Source organism: Ursus maritimus, unplaced genomic scaffold (assembly GCF_017311325.1).
Source record: "Ursus maritimus isolate PB19 unplaced genomic scaffold, ASM1731132v1 scaffold_22, whole genome shotgun sequence".
NCBI classification, from domain to species: Eukaryota; Metazoa; Chordata; class Mammalia; order Carnivora; family Ursidae; genus Ursus; species Ursus maritimus.
In genome coordinates this window covers 22,226,130-22,240,246 of record NW_024424675.1, presented here as the reverse complement: position 1 = coordinate 22,240,246, position 14,117 = coordinate 22,226,130, and the positions used below count along the sequence as shown (strand labels likewise).

At 48.2% G+C, this 14,117-nt stretch overlaps 1 protein-coding gene across 1 annotated transcript in view; it reads right to left on the bottom strand.

The window, feature by feature from the left end:
• TTLL9 (tubulin tyrosine ligase like 9) overlaps positions 1-13,622 on the bottom strand; it is a 37,488-nt gene extending 23,866 nt beyond the window's left edge. Inside the window, exons 1-5 of the mRNA XM_040638134.1 lie at positions 13,608-13,622; positions 10,635-10,678; positions 4,835-4,927; positions 2,780-2,891; positions 1,902-2,087 (exon numbers count right to left, since the gene is read on the bottom strand). Of these exons, the coding sequence (XP_040494068.1) occupies positions 1,902-2,087; positions 2,780-2,891; positions 4,835-4,927; positions 10,635-10,678; positions 13,608-13,622 (450 nt within the window). The remainder of the gene's footprint in view (positions 1-1,901; positions 2,088-2,779; positions 2,892-4,834; positions 4,928-10,634; positions 10,679-13,607) is intronic.
• Between the last annotated feature and the right edge of the window lie 495 nt (positions 13,623-14,117).

The window sequence follows — 14,117 nt, the reverse complement described above, 5'->3', positions numbered from 1 at the left end:
TGGACTCCCGGAAATCACAGTAAAGCTGGGCAATGACTGGACCCCTAAGTGCCAAGCCCTTTGTATAACTTGTGGACCTCCCGCGTGTAACATGCTGTGAGTTCACCGGATTCTCCCAGCCCTGTCAGGTAGGCACACTCACGAATTCCACTTCACCCACGGCGAGGACGCGGACTTCGAGGGGTGAGGAACTTGCTCGGGGTCAGCCGGCTCATAAGCAGCGGGGACAGAGTTAGAGCCCAGAGCACCCACTCTCCGCACCCCGCACCCCAGACAGGGTGTCGCAGCTCTGCAGGGACGCAGCCAAGATGCCGCCCCTTAATTACAGCCGTCTTGCGTCTGCCTCTAACAAAGGCCGTGGGCTGGGAAAGGAATCAACTTAATACGCGATTGCTCTTCCCAATTAGCACAAATTACCATTTGTCTGGGAGGATAATGCTGGGAGCCAGAACGCCCAGTGGGTTGCTGTTCTCCTCTGCCCAACCCCTTCTGCTCTGGCTACAGAGAAGACATGCAAGCCTCCCAGCAGGCCTCCCAGCAGGCCTCGCCAGGGACAGGAGCAAGAGGCAAATGCTGCTCTGGAACCCGGCTGGGAGCATCCTGGGAGCATCTGTGGTTTTCGTCTGCCCGTCCGAGCACCTGTGCTATTGACTGAGCATCGGCCAACACCGGCCCTAGTCCCCAGCTGCACAAGGAAGGGCTGTCCCCACTCTGCTCCCCACAGCTCCCTTCCTGGGGCCTGGCACGTTCCCAAGCCCGGGAAATAGTAGGAGGCTTTGCTGATGCCATTCAAGGCTCTGGTGGCTTTGTGGTGAGAAAGCAGGCCTGGCGTGAGGAAGAACCGAGGGGCTGGTGGGTACTCTGCCACCCGTGCCCTCCACTCAGTTTCTGGATCCCTGAAGGGTTATCTCTGGATGCAAGGCTTTCCTGCATACAGTTCCCTCTTCCTGGAATGCTCTTCCCTACCTCTGCCCTTGTCCAGGCTGACCCTCTGCCTCCTTCAGGCCACAGCCAATACTAATTCTTTTAATAACAACAACGACAACAGCAGCTGTCACTTACGGAGTGCCTTGTGTGTGCTCTGCCTACAGTAACTCACTTAGTCACACACACGTTATGCGACAGGTACCGCAGTCCCACTTTGCAGATGGGGAAACGGGGGAGCAGAGAAGTTAAGTAATCTGCCTGAGGTCACACAGCTAGTAAGTGGCACAGGTAGTATTTGTACTAAAAGGTCTGGCCTCGGAGCCCAGTCTCCCTTCAGAAAAGCCTGCCGGGCAGCGGGCAGCCTCCTACTGTTTCCTCTCTACTGACACTTAGCACAGCTGGACGCACACATTCGTCCTCTGTATTATCTGGCCCCAGGAAGGCAGAGACCCACTTCGACTCCCTGAGGGCTGCGTCGCCAGCGCCTAGGTCTATGGCTGGCGCATGGCAAGTGCTCAGTGAGTGTTTATGGAATGTTTGAATACACGGGTCTCAGTCTCCTCATCTTTAAAATGAGGTAATAGCTCCTCCCAAGGGCCATCCTGAGAACCAGGCAGCGCAGGTAACGTGCTTGGCATGGCCTGGCCGCCACTGTCCCTCTCCCGTCAGGAAGAGAGGCGGGGATCTGAGCTCCAGCAAGCCTCTAGATTCCCTGCCCTGGTGTCCTGAGGATCACTTGTTCATCCAGTAAACACGCATTGAGCACCTACTGTGTACCAGCTGTCATAGCTACTGGGTCCACACACTGCAAAGAGGAGACGAAGTCAGCCCTCGGGGGGAGGCCGAACCTAAGGCTGAATTGCCAGGCAGAGTTCTGTTTCGGGATGTGTCAGGAGGGATCCCTGCTCTGTCTGGTGCCTGGGAAGCCCCCCTCCCCTCTGCCTCTCCCCCTGCTCCCGGCCCTGGGCACGCACAGGCTTCATGATCCAGGTGATTCCCGGGTTTTTGCGGAACTCCTCCACGAACAGGTGGTACTCGCATGGCATCTCAAAGGTTTTGGGGAAGAAGTCGCACTTGGCTGCCTCCAGCTTTCCAGCCTCACGCTCCAGCTGTTTCCGGAACCGCTTCAGATTCTTCACCATGTAGTTCTTGCGGGTCAGCTGGGCAGCAAGGTGGGGGAGCAGGCCGTGAGTGCTTGTGCCCACTGTCCTGCCCCAGCTCCCAGCCCCACCACCACAGCTGGCCCCCGCAGCCTCTCACCCGCCCAATAACAATCCCAGTAAGAGTAACTCCGAGAGCCTGCCGTTCTATAGCAATCCCCACTTCACAGGCCGGAAAACTAAGGCTCAGAAAGGTTAAGTCAGTTGCCCAGAGTCACCCAGCTAACGGAGGCACAGCCAGGATTTGACCTGCACCTGTCTGACTCCCAAGTTCATGTTTCTAACTGCTAAGCTGTACTAACCTTTCAGATCTCAGCATCATTGGCTCCTCCGGTCCCATCTTTGTGTTCTGGTTCCTCCCAGACCTCCCTCCCATCTCTAGACTCCCAGTTGCTCAACTTGCCTCTCCCCTGCAGTCATCATACGGCTCAAAAGTCCTGCTCCTTCGCCCTTGCCCCACCCATCTCCAGTGCTGAAATGCCAACCAGACTGTGACCTCAGTCCCCACCCCAAGGCAGCCTGTGCAGGTACCAGACCCTTATTCTCTCACACTCTTTAGCGCCTCACGGATCTTGGGCACGTGCTCCCCCCCCACCCCACCCCGGCATGTGCCCCACCTTCCCTTCCACTGCTCATTGCCACATCCCGTGACATGAATTGGCCGACTCAGTCCACCGGCCTCCCCAGCTCACCTCGTAGTGGTTCCGGAAGTGACTGATCCGCACGTGCTCGTCCATGTAGGTGTGATCAAAGTTCTCCCGGAGCCAGCTGACGTCACACCAGTAGAAATCCCACTCCCCTTCACTGCGGGTGGGGGGAACAAAGGTCACGGCCTGAGCCGTGCTGGGGGTTCTGGGCCCCAGGGAGGTGACCCGGAGTTAGACAGGGCACGCCCTTTCCAGATGAGAGTCCCCACCACTCCCTCTGGCCCCCGACAACCAGCCAGCCTCACCTGATCATGTGACCTGCCTGGGCGCTGGAAGCATCTCTGTTTCCACCCCCAGCCCACATTACCAAGCAGTGCAGTTAGGTAACATTTTCAAGCCCTTCCCGGTCCAGAAAGCCCTCTTCTCACTGACTCCTCAGAGCAGCCTCCAAAGGCGACAACAGTCTAGAGCCCTCAGATGAGGCTGGCCCTGCTCGCCGAGGCCCTGCAGCACTGGGATTCCTACCCAGGCCTGCCCGACTCCGAATCCCACCTGCTTCTTCACCACCACACTAAAGAGAGGGACAGGACAGCAGGCTCATCTACGGAATCTGATGCCAGGGCTGTGGGGCAGAGACGAAGCGCTTGAAGAATAGGGGGCGGGAAAGACAACTACGCTGCCATGATTGCTTCCAACATCTTCAGTAAAAAATTACAGCTGTGACTGAAGCTCCGTGTGGACGAGACTAGACTCCAGTCCCAGGCAATGGGAATCATGGATTCCCCCAGTTACTCATTAGTTTCCTCATTCATGGAGAGGCTGCTGGAACAGGGTGGAGACGAGCCTGGGACTCCACACACAGACTGACCGGGTGCAGTCCTAGCCCAAGCCCTGACAAGCTGAGTGACCTCAAACATGGCGGGTTTTGCTCTTCTGTGTCCAGTTTTCCCACTTTCAGCAAATGGGTATGATGACAGCACCTCGCAGAAGGTCTGCTCAATGAGTCAGAGGTCATGCAGGTAGAGTGCTAAAGAGCGTCTAACAGGCTTAGCTACTGTTAGGCAACAATATTCACTGGGTGCCATGTCAGGGCAGCTGGCTGCCCTCACCCCTCATACCTATTCTCTCCCTTTCTCTACAGTAACAGGATTCCCAACATTTATCTGGGAAAATGTCATCACGTTCTCCAAAATAAAGATGACATTTTCCAGATTCTCTTGCAGCTAAGCTAAGTTCTGGCCAATGTGAGAGACTTCTAGGCTGTGTTCTTCAAGGGCAGGGCAGGCATTTTCTTGCCTCCTTCCTACCGACTGTGGCTTGGACTCTGGCTGTAAGGCTGGAGCTTAGACTGTCCACCTTAGACGGCGAGGACAAGGGCCTCGCTCAAGGTATAGCAGAATGGAAAGATGGAAGCGGGTGGATTCACACTTCTATACCGCCTCCGAACTTCCTACATCTGGATTTCAATGGGAGACATCAAGTTCTAGTCTGTCAAAGCCTCTTTTACTTTGGGTCTCTGTTACATGCACCCAAACCTTAACCCTAACTTATATTATGGGCCAGGCATTGGATGCTTGTTCATCTCGGTATCCCCAGGGCTCAGCATAGAAGAAGAAATGTAGGCTTGGGGTCAAGTAACTTGTTCAAGGTCACAGAACCAGTAAGTGGCCAGGGAAGAGCAGCCCTTGACCTGGAGCTGCCATCACTGGAAAATTCCAGCCAGCTAGTGGAGTGATGGCTGCATTCCTTGATTCTCCGGAGAGCTCTAAGACCCTGGCTGTGGAACAGTCCAACTGAACCTGGTGTGAACCCCACTCAGACACTTACATGCTGTGTGACCTTCAACAATTGGCTTAATACCTCTGAACGTAATCATATCTTGCTGGATGGTTTTAAGGCTTAAATAAGACAGAGGGCATCCGTAAGGCGCCTGACACATTTTGAGTGCTAAATAAATGTTGGTCCCTATCACAGCTCAATTGGGACAAGTCCCAGCAGCCACTCAGGGGAACTGGGAGAAAACAGAGGGAGACAAGGACCTGTGAGGCAAAGGGAAGGAGGGACGAGGTTGGCAGGGAGCGGGGTGGGGAGGTGTCTTACTCCTTTACTTCCACCCATCCTGGCCTGTGGCGAAGGACATCCATGAGAGTATTCATGAGAGTGGTCTTGAATCGGATTGATGCTCTCTGCTCTCTGCAGACAAAGCAACGAACACTTGCTCAGGATCACACAAAACCCTGTACAGGGATGTTCGTAGCAGCTTTCTTAATAACAGTCCCAAACTGGGGGACACCTGGGTGCCTCAGTCGGTGAAGTGTCTGCCTTCAGCTCAGGTCATGATCCCAGGCTCTTGGAATCGAGTCCCACAATAGACTCCTTGCTCAGTGGGGAGTCTGCTTCTCCCTCTGTCTGCTGCTCTCCCTGCTTGGGCTCTCTCTCTCTGACAAATAAATAAAATAAAATAAAATAAATAACCTTTTTAAAAAATAGCCTCAAACTGGTAACAAACCCAGATGTCCTTCAATAGGTGAATGGTTAAACAAACAGTGGTCCATCTATACGATGGAATAACAGTCACCAATAAAAAGGAGTGAAATATTTATACATTCAGCCTAGATTCATCTCTAGGGAATTATGCCGAGTGAAAAAGGCCAATCCCAAAATGTTATTATATACCGTACAATTCTATTTATATAACTTTTAAAAATGACAAAATTATAGAAATGGAGAACAGATGAGCAGTTGTTGGGCGTTAAGGACAGGGTGGGGTTGGGCTGTGGGAGAAGGCAGAGGGAGAAGGAGGGAGTGGGTGTGGCTACACAAGGGTCATGCAAGGGATCCTTGTGGTGATGGGAATTTTCCTTACTGTCCTATATAGTTTTACTCTGTTACCATTGCGGGGAACCAAGTACAGGGCACATGGGATCTCACTGTATTATTTCTTACAACTGCATACGAATCCACAATTATCTCAAAGTCAGTATTTAATTTTAAAAAATGTAACACATCTTTAGAAGTCTGGATAATGGCTACTTTTGTGGGGGAATGATTGGAAGAGAGCATGAGTGGCATTCTGGGGTGTTGGCGATGTTCTGTTTCCTGCATATTGAGTTAATGAAAATTCATTGAGCTGTAAACTTATGATGTATGCACCTTTCTGTATGTACAACAGAACTCTGTAACAAAATATACCACAAATAAAGTTAAAGGATTGGCTATAGATTAAGATAAAATATTTACAATGCTTACAATCCATAAGACATTAGGACCAAGTACAAAAAGAGCTCCTATAAATCATTAAGAAAAAGACAAAGAACTCAATAGAAAATTGCCTAAGGGATATGAACAGGCAAGTCACAGAGGAGAAAACTTACCAGTATGCATGTGAAAAGACACTCAACCTTCCCAACAACCCAGTAAATTAATATACCAAGGAGAGGGTTTCTGCTACAGGTTACAATATAAGAGGATGTGAAAGACTTTCAGTCCTATAGTCACAACAAGGGGAAAAAATGTACAAAATAAGTATCACACTTGACTACGGGTCTAGTGGAGAGGAATGGATAAAAGGAAACGTGACCAACTGATTCCAGAGAGAAACAAGCCCTTCCTGGGGGAGCAGAGCAATGCTGCAGTTTCTAGGTCTGGGGGTACCTGAGGGCGGGCAAGTGGAGGAATGAGCCAGCCGTGGGGAGACTTTGCAGGCACCAGGAGAAAGCAGCTGAGCTTAGACAATACGTAGGGTGGCCAACCAAATCAAAATCCGGAATATCACCCCGCTTCCAAAACCAAACCAAACCAAACCAAAACAACACTGCAGCAAATATGCTTAAGAAAGAAGCAGTAGTTCGGGTGCCTGGGTGGCTCCGTTGGTTAAGCAGCTGCCTTCAGCTCAGGTCATGATCCCAGGGTCCTGGGATCGAGCCACACAGGCTCTCTGCTTGGTGGGACCCTGCTTCTCCCTCTCCCTCTGCCTGCTGCTCCCCTTGCTTGTACTCTTTCTGTCAAATAAATAAAATCTTAAAAAAAAAAAACAAGAGGGGCGCCTGGGTGGCACAGCGGTTAAGCGTCTGCCTTCGGCTCAGGGCGTGATCCCGGCGATCTGGGATCGAGCCCCACATCAGGCTCTTCTGCTATGAGCCTGCTTCTTCCTCTCCCACTCCCCCTGCTTGTGTTCCCTCTCTCGCTGGCTGTCTCTATCTCTGTTGAATAAATAAATAAAATCTTTAAAAAAAAAAAAAAACAAGAAAGAAAGAAAGAAAGAAAGAAAGAAAGAAAGAAGCAGGAGAGGACACAGTAAAGCAGAGAGAAAACCCATACTCCTGCACTTTGATGGGGTGTGTGCATTTGGGCAGCCCTGCCAGAGTTGAATCCAAAAATGAACCCCAAAACCATAAACAACCAGAAAAAACGGAACTGCCATCCAGCCCCCACCCAGGACAAAAGCTCAAAACAGCAGTACAAGAGGCTGGGCTTGGAGTGAACTCAGTGTATTTAAAGCTTCAGTCTAGCCCCTGTTCCACTCAGCTCTAGGAGGCATCGAATGATCAGCCCCCAATCTAACTACTAGTCAGAGGAAAGGGCTTACGGTCTCTGGAAACACAATCTCTCTCTCTCTTTCTCTCTCCACACATTATTCCTTTTGTAGGTCTGAGTCTCCATCTGGTATAATTTTCCTTCAGCCTGAAGAACTTTCTTTAGTGTTTAAATACATGACAAAAATAACAGCACGAAGGACCAGAGGGGCGTAAACAGAGCGTGCTGTGCTAGGGTTCTTGTGTTGTGCAGAAGGGGTATAATATTGATTCAGGGTAGACAGTGATGAGTTAAGGATGCATATTGTAATTCCCTAGAATAGCGGTTCTTGATGGGTGGTCCCAGAATTCCTCAGGGTCTCCAAGCCTTTCAGAGGTTTACAAAGGTCTCTCTTTTCCAACTACGTATCTTTGCGAGGCTGGATTTTCCTCCTATTCTTCAACAGAAACAACATATCACAACAGATTGAATCCAAAAGATTTGGGAAGCCAGATGTTTTCTATTGTGCCAGACATTAAAGAAATTCACAAAAATGTAAAAACAAGTACTACGCGTCTTAGTAAATTTGGGGGAGGGAGGACACAGCTATAGTTCATAAAAATACATTATTTATGCTACCAGGTAGAGTACGTTGTTGCTTTTTAAATAAATTAATAAATATTTTTCAATTTTTTAATTTTAAATTTCTAATATGATATTGATAAATAAAAGCCACACAAAAATTAATAAGAATCCACAATAATTTTTAAGTAGTAAAGAGATCCTGAACTCAATTTTTTTTATTATGTTTAGTTAGCCACTGTATCATCAGTTGTTGATACAGTGTTCAATGATTCATTAGCTGCGTGTAACACCCAGTGCTCATCGCATCACGTGCCCTCCTTAATGCCCATCACCCTGTGTTCCCATCCCCCAACCCCTGTTCGCTCTGAAATCCTCAGTTTGTTTCCTGGGGTCCATAGTCTCTCATGGTTTGTCTCCCTCTCTCATTTCTCCCCCTTCAGATTTCCCTCCCGTCCCCTACTGAGCTCAAATTTTAAGAACCACTGCTCTAAAGTAGTGAAGTAAGGAGTATTTAAAATTTAATCCAAAACAATGAAGACATACAATTTCAAAATCCTTCAGATTGGGGGAAATGTTTAAAATCAGACAAATACCAAGTGTTCCCAAGAATGTACAAATGATAATTACCCTATAATGCTGATGGAACTGTAAATTGGACAAATCTTTAGAGAGCAATTTGGCATATTAAAACTGTCAGGTACTATTCATACACATTAGACTGGCAAAAATCTAAAAGTCCACGTTTGGCAACAATGTGCTAAAATTGGAACCTCTTCCTGGGCTGGTAGAAGGCACTCTGGAGAACCACATGGCACTGTTCAGTAAAACTGAATTAGCACGTACTCTAGACCCAGCAGTTCCCTCCTAGCTCTATGCTCCAGATAGATACCCTACATATGCAACTGGGCATTACATGTACAGGGGTGCTCGTTTTGTAACTATTTAGATTTTTTTATAGAAATAACCTGCAACACACAGTTGATGAGCCACCCTTGTTCCTTGGGCGTTCTCCATTCCTGTGCTAGTCAATCAGAAGGCTTTCCACTGCCAGCCCCAGCAGCTCTTTGCCGGAGGGCTTTTTCTGGCCCCCAGAGTCTGCTCGGCCAGTGCTTAAAGCAAATCCAAAGTGCCCCGCCCCCAACAGCACACAACCAATGACAACTGGAGTTGATGGATAAATCCTCCAGCCTCTCATCGCTCCGTTGGGATGACTCTGCCATACGTTTGTACTATCTCCTAGGAATCCCCGTGGGACCGAGCCCCACCTGCCCACCACAATAACCCGTCAGTAATGCACCTTTTATCGGTTTCTTTCCCTTAGCTGTCTGACATCCCCTCTTCTCCGCCAATGCTTACTGGAATCACCTTTCAACCTTCCAAATAAACTGCTCTCTCATCCTTGTCTCAGGGTTGGCTTCTGGAGGAAATCAATACTAAGACACAGCCTAAAGGCCTTTCAACAGGAAGTGGAGAAATAACGAGTGGTACACAATGGCACACACACAGTAGTTAAAGCGTATCAGAGCTTCTCACACCAACGAGGAATAAATACTGTAAATAGAGTTTTGTGTGACAAAAGCAGCACGCAGAATAATAATGGTATAACATCACCCATGTAATAAATCACCCAGTCTGATAGTCGTAGCGTCACGCAGCCAGGAGGGTCCATGTCATGCAATTCTGGTCAGTAAGAGAAAAACGTAAGATTGCTAAAGAGGGTGCGTTCTTGGAAAGCATTGGTTCTTTTGATTAAACTAAAGAGAGAAAGAGCTGTGGCTTGAGTCTTCCTTGCCCACTTCTTCCCATCTTGATCTTGACATGAAGGCTGGAGCTGTAGCAGCCACTTGGTGTCCATAGGGAAAAGGTCAAGACCATCACAGAGACACGAGCTCTGACAGTGTTGAACCACTGCACCAACCCTCCAGACTCTGTTACATGAGCAAAGTTATTACAATTTTTTTAAAGCTACTATTAATTGGGTTTCCTATTACTTGTAGCTAAACACATTCCTAATCGGTGTTTGCCCTAATAAAACAGATCCCATGAACTGATGTGCCCTTTGTCTGGCTGGGGCGGGAGTGGGCGTGTAAGTTGAGGGTCAGCACCTAGAAGAGTGCTGCATGACGGAAGGGTCAGAGACCACACATGCCCACCTCGGTGGCAGTGCTGCCAGAAGTGACATTAGAAAGAAGAGAAATATCTAATGAAATAGAATAGACATATCTAAACTCTGTGCCATAGCGCGTGTGATGTAACCTCTTCTGACTCCCCACAAAAAAACTTCAGTCAAGTCTATACCCGGGTTACTGCCGCAGAGGGAAGCAGAAGATGGGGGCAGCGTGGACATTGGGGTTATCAAGCCATCACATGGTTGTTGAAGGAGGCAGGAGGGCGTGGGTAGATACAACATGGGCCCTGGAAACCAACAGGCTCTGCCACTAACTGATCCTACAGTCTTGAGCAAGTTACCTAGCCGCTCTGAGCTTCAGTGTCTCCACCTATAAAACGGACCCAGTAGTGGTATCTGCTTCAAAGGATTGTGGTAAGGACTCAAGGAGCTAATACAGCCTGGCACATGGTAACTGCTCAGTGGGTGTTTATTATTATTATCATTATCATTATTGAAGTAAAAAAGGGGTATGGAGAGACAGAAAAAGGGGAGGAAGAAAGGAAGGAAGGAATGAAGGAAGGAAGGAAGGAAGGAAGGGAGGGAGGGAGGGAGGAAGGAAGGAAGGAAGGAAGGAAGGAAGGAAGTTAGTTAGTTAGTTCTGTGTTTATTAGATGGTGTGGGACCACTCACCGCTCTTTTCCCTTTGACAATCCATGGCCCTTGTAATTTTGATTCTGCAAGGAGAAAAGGAAAGCAACGTAACTGGTCCTGCATACCCACCCTGCCTTCCCAGCTCGATTTACTGCAAATCTGAAAATGCTCAAACCATCAGACACAACACTACCCGGATCCTGAGACGTGAAAGACCGGCCTGGCCAAGTTCACATTGGTCAGCACGTGCCCAGCAACTTGGTCCTCGGAATAAATCTCCAAGTATTCAAGAACCCACTTTATGGGATTGTTCCACAGGCATGAGTAGTCGAGTGAATACCTAGTTTTCAGTGCTCCAAAGGTCCAACCCTGAACCCCAGTTTTGAGGCCTGAACTCAGCAGGCTCTGTGAGAAGGAACTGAAACTTGAATGTTTGATTAGATCCATGATCCAGAAGGGGGCTGGGCCAAAGACTCAGAGAGAAGTTAATTTCTTCCAACCAAAATGGACCTTTCAAATCCTCAACAGGGGGTGGGGGTTGGGCATTATTTTGCTTCTACCATGCCTAAAACAGTTTGGCCTTTAGTCCTAGTAAGACTGATTCCCAATGGCAGGTATGAAGAAAGAAATCAAAACTGGTCTTGTACAGGATGACCATTGCAACTTGGACAGACTTGTCATCAGCATTAGTTTTCTATGCAGTAAGCATGCCAAATTACCACAACCTTGGTGGCTTAAAATACACCACATTTATGTCTTGCATTTTCCATGGGCCAGGAGTCTGGGCAAGGCTTAGCTGGATCTTCTGGCCAGGTCTTACAATCCTACAACCAAGGTGATAACCCAGGTTATGGTTCTCATACATGGGCTTGGGGTCCTTTTCCAAGATCATCCAGATTGTTGGCAGAGTTCAGTTGCTCGGGGTTGCAAGACTGAAGTCCCTGTTGACTTGCTAGCTGTTGACTGGGGACTGCCCTCAGCAACTAGAGGCCCCCTGCAGTTCCTTTCAACGTGGCCCCCTAGGCAGTTCACAACATGGATTTTTGCTTTCCTCCAGGCCAGCAGAAGCTCATCCCTCTGACCCCCAACCCTCCCCACTCCAGATCAGCCACAATAGAGTCTTATATGATGCATGGTATACAATCATGGTAGTAACTATCCCATCAAATTCACAGGCTCCACCCACACTCAAGGGGAGGGAATTCTACAAGGTGATCTAGGGGCCTTCTAGAATTCTGCCTACCACACCATCCTATTCCTCAAAGAGCCAGTGGAAAGGATAGAGGATACTGCTTTATGAAACTGATAGAAATTAGTTTCTACAAAAGCACGTGAACTCTTAACCTAGTAGTACATTTAAGCCCCTAGCGCTAGTAAGGTGTCCTACTCTTTTTTGATTATATCTTTTATACTCTTTCATGTTTTCAGTTCTATTTTCCTTATGTTTATCCAGTTGTTGGTTGAAAAACTTTTCCTGGGGCGCCTGGGTGGCTCAGTTAAGCATCTGCCTTTGGCTCAGTTCATGATCTCAGGGTCCTGGGATCAAGTCCTGCATCGCGCTCCTTGCTCAGCAGGGAGCCTGCTTCTCCCTCTACCTGCCGCTCCCCCTACTTGTGCTTTCTCTTTCTGACAAATAAATAAATAAATAAAATCTTTAAAAAATTAAAAAATTGAAAAATTTTCCTTTCTCCACTGAATTGCATTGATTCTTCTGTTAAAATACAGTTGACTGTGTATATGTAGGTCCATCTCTAGACTGTTTTATTATTTGTCTACCCTTACGTTGCTACCACCCTATCTTAATTACAATAACTCTCTAGTAAATTTTGAAATCAGGTAATGTAAGTCCTCTAACTTTGTTTTTTTCAAGATTGTCTTTGCAATTGGGGTCATTTGCACTTCAATATAATTTTAGAATCAGCTTGCTGATTTTTAACAAAAAAAGTGTGTTGGGATTTTATTGGGATTGTACTGAATCTACAGATCATTTTGAGAAGTGACATCATCAAGTATTGAGTCTTCCAATCCATGAATATGGTCTATCTCTATTAATTTAAGTGTTCTTTAATTTCTTCCCACAATATTTTCTAGTTTTCAGTACAGAAATCTTGGACGTTTTAAATTAAATTTATTCATAGGTATTTGATTTTGTGACGCTATTTTAAATAATATTTTTAAAATTCCATTTTCCAATTATTTCATGATAGAATATTGTGGTAGGCAAAATAATGTTCCCCCAAAAGATGTCCATGTCCTAATATCCCAGAACCTGTAAATAGGTTACATTACAAGGGGAAATTAAGGTTGCAGATATAATCAACTGACTTTAAAATGGAGAGATTATCCTGGATTGTGTGAGTAGACCCAATGTAATCACTCGTTTTTTGTTGTGAGAGGGAATTAAAGAAATGGGGGTGCCAACTCATGAGAAGTAGAACACGGGATAAGAAGCAGGCTAGTGTGGGGGGGGGAGTGTTGGATTCTAGAGTAATTTATTTCCCCTCTTTGGGTCGCATTTTTCCCATTTTAAAGTGGGGGAGTTGGCCCGTGCACTCCTAAAGGACAAGGACTTGTCTGATTCACCTCTGTGTCCTTACTGGTCAGCACTGGGCTCAGTTTAAAGAAGGCACTGATTAGCATTTTAGGACGAATGTGTTACGAATGGATGGGTGGGTAGGCAAGAGGGAGGCGGGATGAACGGATCTCTAAGAGCTTTTCCAGGTCAGGAAATCGAAAATTCTGAGGTTCCCCCAGGGTCACACAAATCGTTGAGTACAGTTTAGAATCCCAGATTTTCCTAACTTTCCCGCCAGCAAGCCTAGTGGTGGACTCGCGCAGCACCTCCGGCGGCGCGCGGTCAACCGGAGCTTGAAGTCCTTTCTCCGTATTCATCATTTTCCTCCCACTCTATCCGGAATCACTCCGCGGGGACCCCCCAAGTCGGAATGCCTCCGTGGCCTCCCTTCCTTCTCTAAGGACGATGAAAGCATCTGGATCCCCTGGCACTCTTACCTTCGGGCGCGACATGGTACGATTCCCGAGGGCCGGACCCAAACCGCCACCTCGCAGCGCCCAAGCCTGTGCGTCCCGTTGTCAAGGCGACGGAGGGCGCCCGGACCCGCCGCTCTGATTGGATGAGCCAAGGGCCCTCCTCGCCGCGTGGTTCGCAGGCTAGTGTCCGATCCCAGTCCCTGAAAGGTCTTGCGCGCCAGAGCGGCCCAGACCTCCTTACTCGCTTGACCTTTCTCTTTCTCTTTCTCTCCCAGCCCCTCTCTCCCGCGACCCTGGGCCGCCGCACCTGGCCAGAGACTGGCTGCCCTCGGCGGGCACTGACTGCCCAGCGCCTCCTCCAGCTGCCTTTCGCTAGACCTACGAGCGCTCAGTCTGTAAAGTTGTCAGCTTTTCCTTACTTGGTACCTCACTAAGTCGCCTTGTCATTTGCTTAGTTGGTCATGAGGCCAATCAGTCACTTGTTTTTTCTCGGCCACTCTCTCTAATTCTTGGGCACCAACTAGATGCCAG